Raw genomic sequence first — 7,213 nt, 5'->3', positions numbered from 1 at the left:
GTAAACAGTGTTGATTGCTTATCAAGACTAGAAACAGGCTTTCACTTATAATCAACTAATCACCTGCATAGGAGTAAAATGCAGTGTTTCTATGTCATGAAAAGACAGATGTGAGTCATGTCAGATGTAGTTCTTTGGTGTTGCTAAGTAATAGTCATGTGCACATGTGCAAAACGTAAAAACATCATCAGTTCACCTGGTGCAACTGTAGATTTTCAGACACAGACTTTAATGTCATGTCACAGCAAACAATCCTGATCTATGAAACCTTCACCAAGACTAAAATGACACAGACTTCTGTCAAGCCATAACATTTTGATCCTACACCAAGTTCACTTTCTACCCCTTTACCCTTCACGAGGGTTGCAGGTCCCTGGAGATAACAGCAGATGATACAGGGTGAAAGGCAGGGGACATCCTGGACAGGTCGCCAGTCCATCACAGGGTCAACACACAGAGACAAACATCCATTCACTATCACATCCAATTCATCTCTGCATTAACCTCCCACGAATATATATCATATATATTTCCTTAACTCAGTCATCTTCCTGATTCATCTCTCTGAGGCACTCCTGTAAGTTTCCCACCCTGTCTGCTGGAGCAGTCTGTATTTTCTTTTCGAGCAGCTGCTGCACCTTTTCCCATCCACCCACCATTGGAGGGTTGTGAGGGAACAGAAAGCCGCCCAGTAATCTGTCGTGGCAGGCCGGGGAAAGCAAGCCGCACAGGAAGCGCAGGAACATGTCATAGTCACCAACAGGTGAACTGAGGGTTCGGTCCAGAGCAGACTGGACCAGGGCTGCTGCTGATTTGTTCTGATGAGACTTGAAGATGTGCAAATATCCTGAGTCCAGAACGTTCTTACCATCAGTGTGGAAAAATTTGAAGACGTACAGGGCAGCCATGAACTCCTTGAAGAAAGAGGTTTGAGTACTTTTTTATATTCTTCAAACAACATAACATTTGCAAATTGTGCGAATAGCATTTAAAGGTCCAGTGTGTAACATGTAGGGAGGATTTAATGGCAGAAATTGAACACACGACCAATAAGTATGTTTGTACACTACCGTTCAAAAGGTTGGGGTCACTTAGAAATGTGCTTATTTTTTAAGGAAAAGCACATTTTTTCAATGAATATAACATTAAATGAATCAGAAATACACTGTATACATTGTTAATGTGGTAAACGACTATTCTAGCTGTTTTTAATGGAATATGTACATAGGTGTATAGAGGCCTTTTTCCAGCAACCATCTCTCCAGTGTTCTAATGGTACATTGTGTTATTTTCTATTCATTTTGCAACTCTTTTGATGAATAAAAGTGTGACTTTTAATGGAAAGCACAAAAAATACAGGTGACCCCACGCTTTTCAACGGTAGAGTATAAGGGTATCATCACTTCAAAACATAGATAATTTGGTTTTCGTAGCCTTAGAAAATGCCTTTTCATTTGCAAGAGCTTAACGGAAGCTGCCATCTGGTGGTGATGTGTTTCTACAGCAGCCCGAACTGACAAACCAGCCACGGTGTGCATACCATGCTTTGAAGCAGAAGCTTACTCCACATATGACAGAGAATGACGTTCTTGTTTCAGGCCACCATAGTTCCCTGATGTGTTTGGGAAAGGAAGGCATGCGTGGTATAGTCACAATCTGCATTCTCACATTAGATGTCACTAATTCTTACACACTGGACCTTCAACTTAAACTGTAATTACAGTAACCTAGAGTATAATTGAATATTAGATGACTGATGCAGGGATTTTTTTTTACCTGAAAGGTGAAGTGTATAAAGCAGAACGTCCTCCTCCTGTCTGAAGCTGCAGCAGGAATCTCTGTGCACAGGCCAGAGAACACCGCCACCTCCGTCAAATTCAGACCGCACTCCTTCACATCCTCTTCGTAGAACACACTGGTCTTCCTCTCCATCATTTTAAAGGCCATGTGACCTATCTTTACCAGTACTTGTTTGTCATCTTCGGACCATTTCTGAGTGGGAATACAGCATCGAGATGACGAGAGCGCAAGAAACTGATTAGAAACTTTTAGATTTCAACGACCTAAAATGAATGTTTTATTTCAGTGTTGCTAAATAGTCAATTAGGTGGACATTACCAGGTCGTTTTCTTGCTTTCCATAGTAGAACTTCAGCCTGCGATTGGTTTGGACAACCAGAATGTGGATGTAGAATGGCGTCAGCCTGGGGGGATGCTCCCCATAGCCGTGATATGAACGGTAGCAGCGCTCAAACACTGTGGCGATCATCCAGCAGACAAAGGGCTGGCTGGCGAGCATGCGGAGAGTCGGCAGGCGCTTATAATGTGCCACAATATTCGTAGCGTGCTCTGCATTGCTGAAGCGTCTGCTAAGAAAGTCATCTTTCATCTCATCACTGGATAGAGGGGGGGAGAAGAAGATGAAACTGGGCTGAAAAACTGGTTAGAACGAATTAATGATGGCAGGATTATCTGTATTATATTATATTAACTTAAAAAGGATGGTACAAAATCACAAGATATCTACACACAAGCACACACCTGAAGCCCTGGATTTCAGTGGCAATGTCGATTAGGTTAGGTGGGATTTGTGACACAGCGGCTCGTCTACCCAGGATCCAGATGCGGGCGCCCCGAAGCACAGTTCCTCGAAGGATATTTACAATCAGGACGTCAGGATGTGCTTGCGTGTGATTGTCATTTATTACTGGAGAATTCTGGAAAGAAAATGGACAACTATAAGCTACCAGTCATCATATATTCCACTACAAAGCAGTGAGTTGGTTATAAAACATAGCTAGATTTCTCTCTTGAGTGTTTTGAATCTTCAGGTAGTGACTACTGGTTTCACCTACAGTAAACAGCAAAACAACAAGACACAAATGTGCCCGAATGTGTACATTCTTTACTTTAATTTTAACCAAAAACTTGAATTTTGATTAAGAGGGGATAAATGTAACAATACCAAATATTAGAATTGTGATCTGTACTTAAAATCATACTGATGTAGTCTCAGGTGTTTGTGTGCACTGATAGATACCTCCCAGTCCAGATGAGCTTGGTAACAGTCAAAGGAGTCCATAATGATGAGAAATTTACAGTCCTCCTCCTCTAGGTGTGTCATTTCTTTGCACTCAGGATGAAAATATTCTATCACTTCTATGATGGACTTCTTTGGAGAGGGAAGGTTTTGGTTTCGCAAATTCCAGAAAGAGCAGAAGGAAAGCTTGATGACAAACTGTAGATCCTACACAGAAAATGGAAACAAATGAAAAACAGTAACATAACAGTAACAGAAGCTCAACTATGGCTTTGGCAGTGTGCTTCATACGTGTTTTTAATTACAAATTATTGACAGATGGATGTTCAAGTGTATTAATTCAATAATTGATCACACTTAGCATAAATCAGTTTGGGCAGAGAGGAGACAGAAGTCAACAAAACTATGAGCACACATTTGACATAATACAAGACTTGCAAAGCTACTCTGACCACTGTGTGACAGGGTTCATCCAACTTTTTTTGTCTGCTATTCCAATTACATTTTCACACAAAATCTCACCCTGTTAGCTCGCAGTTTTGCCCAGTCCAGGCAGAATTTCGCCACAGAAACAGACATTCCAATTCCAGGAATCCCAGTGGTCAGCACCGTCCTCACTGGTGAACCATCATCCTTCTGCAGTCGGAACAAATTGTTCACACTAACAACGGTATCAGGACTGGGGATTTGGAGAGGCTGCAGAGGGCGCGAGTGGAACTCATGAGACTGGTCGACTCCTCCGTAACAACAGGTGGAAATCTGGGGCTCGACGTAGACGACATCTAGAGGTTTGCACTTTCCAGCTCGAGGTACTCCCTCATAGATGATTTGGTGCTTCCTGATCAAATACTCCGACAGGTGAACACGTGTCCACGCTGTTTAAAGATATAAAGGGATGTAAGAAAACATTCATTTTAACACTCACTGGCCACTTTATTGGAGACACTTGTTCAACTGCCTGTTAACACAAATATCCTATCAGCCAATAACATGGTGGCAACGCAACACGTTTAGGCATGTAGACACGGTCAAGACTACCTGCTGAAATTCAAATTGAGCATCAGAATGGAGAAGTAATTTGGTTGTTGGTGTGAAACGGGCTGGTCTGAGGATTTCTGAAACTTGGTAAAGATATGTGATGCGTGTGACGAGTGAATGTGGTCATTGAAACTAAAGAAGGGCTATATAAATAAATACCATTTCCTATAAAATCTAAAAAGTAGATGGTTTGCATATAATCAACAATACATAACACAGGGCTTTGTATTTGGATCCTCCTTTTCTAAATCTTCAAAATCTACAAAAAGCAGTATCGTGTTGCTTAACAAAAAACATAAACCACCCTAATCCCACTTTGTAATATCATTCTTGTTAAAATGGACGTCAGTCCCAGTATAAACAGAACCATCCCATACTCTTTTTTACCAATTTACCATGACAGTGTTATTGTGCAGAGAAACAAAAAATATCTAGAGGTTCTCTAGATACTATTTATAATTATTTCCAATAAGTGTGCAGGGAAACACACTTATTGTATTTTTGTATTATATTTTTGTTCTTGTGATCATTGTAATAATTATTAAAATTCAAACAATTAACCAGACTGCATCGATTATGTTTTAGAATCAAATAAATGTATTACCTCAAAACAGACATGCCTTCTACAAATATATAAACCAAGCAGTGTATAGGTGCTTAAAATGTTTTGTTGAAATATGTACAGAAAATATCAGCCATGTCAGTAAATATTCACTCACCTCTCTTGCACTCATTCTGCAGATCATCTGCTAAAGATTTCTTCTTGATACTTTCGAGAGTATTTATTGTGACCATCAGGGAACGATCCTGGCCTGCGTAAACATAGTAAACACGTGGGGGAAGGATTATTCACACCAAGAGGATAAGGCATTTGTTTCTTAGACATAATAGTTAAATGTTTATGAAAACTATAACAGTCAACTCAAAAGGTCCAAAAAGGTTCACTTCAAATTCATCATCCCAAACAAACATAATGTACTTCTCTAAATTCTAAACTCTGCTTGATCTTACCAAGGATCTCCAGCATCATGTCCACCAAATCGAGTAAGTCTCCATCCAACATTTGTTCCCGGTTGAAGCTTTTTTCAAAAGATGAAACACAAATCTTGAAGAAGTAAAGCTCTTCTTCGGTGAGATTTGCAAGAGCTCTCTGGATACTCTACAGACAACAAAAGAATTATTATTCAGTCAACTTGTTTCAAACAATAACAATTACATTACAGTTCATGTCATTTCGCAGACACTTTTATCCAAAGCGACTAACAATTGAGAACAACCAGCCAGACATTAGTTGGAGAATGAGGAAAAACAACAAACAAACAACAACAAAAACATTTACTGAATTGCACTTTGTTGTGCACCAACCCTGAATATATGGGGCAGGTCTTGCTCTGGGTGTAGTCTGCCTAGCCGACAGTTCTCCTCAGACTGTGTAGTGTCATCTGGTTCAACAGGCTCTGGTGGTACTGGGGATGTGGAGATCATATTTTCTTCCATATCTTCCTCATCATCACTCTCTGGATAGCATTCCCTGAGTGAAAAAAACAGAAACGGGAACAATAAGTTCAGAAATTGCACTGCAAAAACTGTCCCATAATCATATTGTGTTTGTTTGTTTGTCTGTCTGTCCGTCCTCCACCTGGTGTGAATGACAGCAGCTCCTGGGGGTAGTTGGTGAGTGTTCACAGTGTAGAGCGTCTCTGGAGACTGTGATGGGCGAATCAGCTGCAACCTACAATATATTAACAAGATTACACACTGTCAGAGTAGTTGAACCTCCGATTTAAAAGACATTTGCTGTTAAAGTTTGTATAGTTTCTCCCATTTTTCAGGGTTTTTGTGGAGTTTTTCCTCACTCACATGTTATAGGGTCTAAAGTAAGGGGGTGTCACTTGCTGTACAGGCTGTATAGCCCTTCGTTATAAATATAATTGACTTTAATCGATCATAAGCGGTGCAAAAAAGGCCAAAATACACAGATGCGTCTTGCTGAATATGAAAGAAAGACATGGTACCTTGTCTCCTCAATTGCAACAAAGCCAGGTAATATCATGGCAACCTCTTTATCTTCTCCACCCTCTTCCTCGCTCTCTTCACTCTCACTCCTCATGTCACCATAACTGGAGGGCGGCCTGTTGAGGGGAAGGAAAACAAATGTTGGAAGAACACAGATTTAAAAATGTGTTGACAGCATCATTGAGTTGTTTTTATCACCAGCAATAGTATAATATAATAGTATAATATTTGATATTTTTAATCTTGGAAGATTATGTGTACCGTTCTTTTCTATCTATGCATTAAAAAAACAGATGAACAGTGATGAAGTTTAAGGTTTGTAATGTCTTGGTTTGTTGTTGAGAACTGGATCAGAGGTTCTCAACTGGCTTTTATGGCACACTTTCAACCAGATAATCAGTAAAAGGTTTAAATATTCAGAACATTAAAATAATCATGATATGTATAGGCCTAAACTTTTTTTCTATAAGATTTAAAAAAAAGCACAGGAGGAAGTGTGTCAGGCAGCTATGCTTTAGCAGGCGAGAATCTGCCTGCCATTTTTTACTCAATGAAAATTGGTTTCGTGTTACTCTTATAGTGGTTATCCCAAACGTCAATACAATAGGTTATATAAGGCCTTAAGATAGAACAATATAGACTATTTTATTCAAAGAATATCTAGATGTAATATATTACGCAGTTACTGCGCAATTTTAACTGACTGTAGAAGAAGCCAACTAGTGAAATAAAGCCCTCTGAACAAACACCTACCTTTCCATTTTAATATCTGGGTCCATGTCTCCGCTCATGACCGACTTAGTCAGGAGTAAAATGACATTAGAAAATTGGGTGTAACGTTTCAACTAAAACTCTACTCCACCGCGCTGACATGTCGCTCTTAGTGCTAATATTCATATTCGCGACGACAAAGTACCTTGATGAAAACATAAATAACATAAATAAATCCCATACAAATATATATAATACAAGAAAGCAACACTTATACAGCCTCTGTCCGTGTTCAAATTCTCAAACATCAGATCGAACTATACTTTCGGTTTCAAACCGGATGTGAAGTTGACAACTCGCTTTTCTTCCGGTAGAACTCCTTTCAAAAGAAAAGCCCAACGAGATAACG

The 7,213-nt window shown here is 39.7% G+C and overlaps 1 protein-coding gene across 1 annotated transcript; it reads right to left on the bottom strand.

Annotated features, from left to right (window-relative positions):
• Window positions 1–351: 351 nt before the first annotated feature.
• On the bottom strand, window positions 352–7,100 carry nlrc3l (NLR family, CARD domain containing 3-like). Its single transcript, XM_083886685.1, has 12 exons — window positions 6,847–7,100; window positions 6,093–6,209; window positions 5,717–5,809; window positions 5,443–5,608; window positions 5,089–5,236; window positions 4,797–4,889; window positions 3,562–3,914; window positions 3,040–3,246; window positions 2,541–2,716; window positions 2,119–2,395; window positions 1,777–1,992; window positions 352–914 (listed from the first exon to the last, which is right to left on the bottom strand). The coding sequence occupies exons 1-12, from the start codon at window positions 6,882–6,884 to the stop codon at window positions 540–542; spliced, it is 2,259 nt and encodes a 752-aa protein (XP_083742811.1). The 5' UTR covers window positions 6,885–7,100; the 3' UTR covers window positions 352–539.
• Window positions 7,101–7,213: the final 113 nt, after the last annotated feature.

The sequence above is a fragment of the Microchirus variegatus genome (genome assembly GCF_963457635.1).
Source record: "Microchirus variegatus genome assembly, chromosome: 3".
NCBI classification, from domain to species: domain Eukaryota; kingdom Metazoa; phylum Chordata; class Actinopteri; order Pleuronectiformes; family Soleidae; genus Microchirus; species Microchirus variegatus.
The sequence above is the reverse complement of the archived record's forward strand: the minus strand, read 5'-3'. Positions and strand labels throughout refer to the sequence as shown.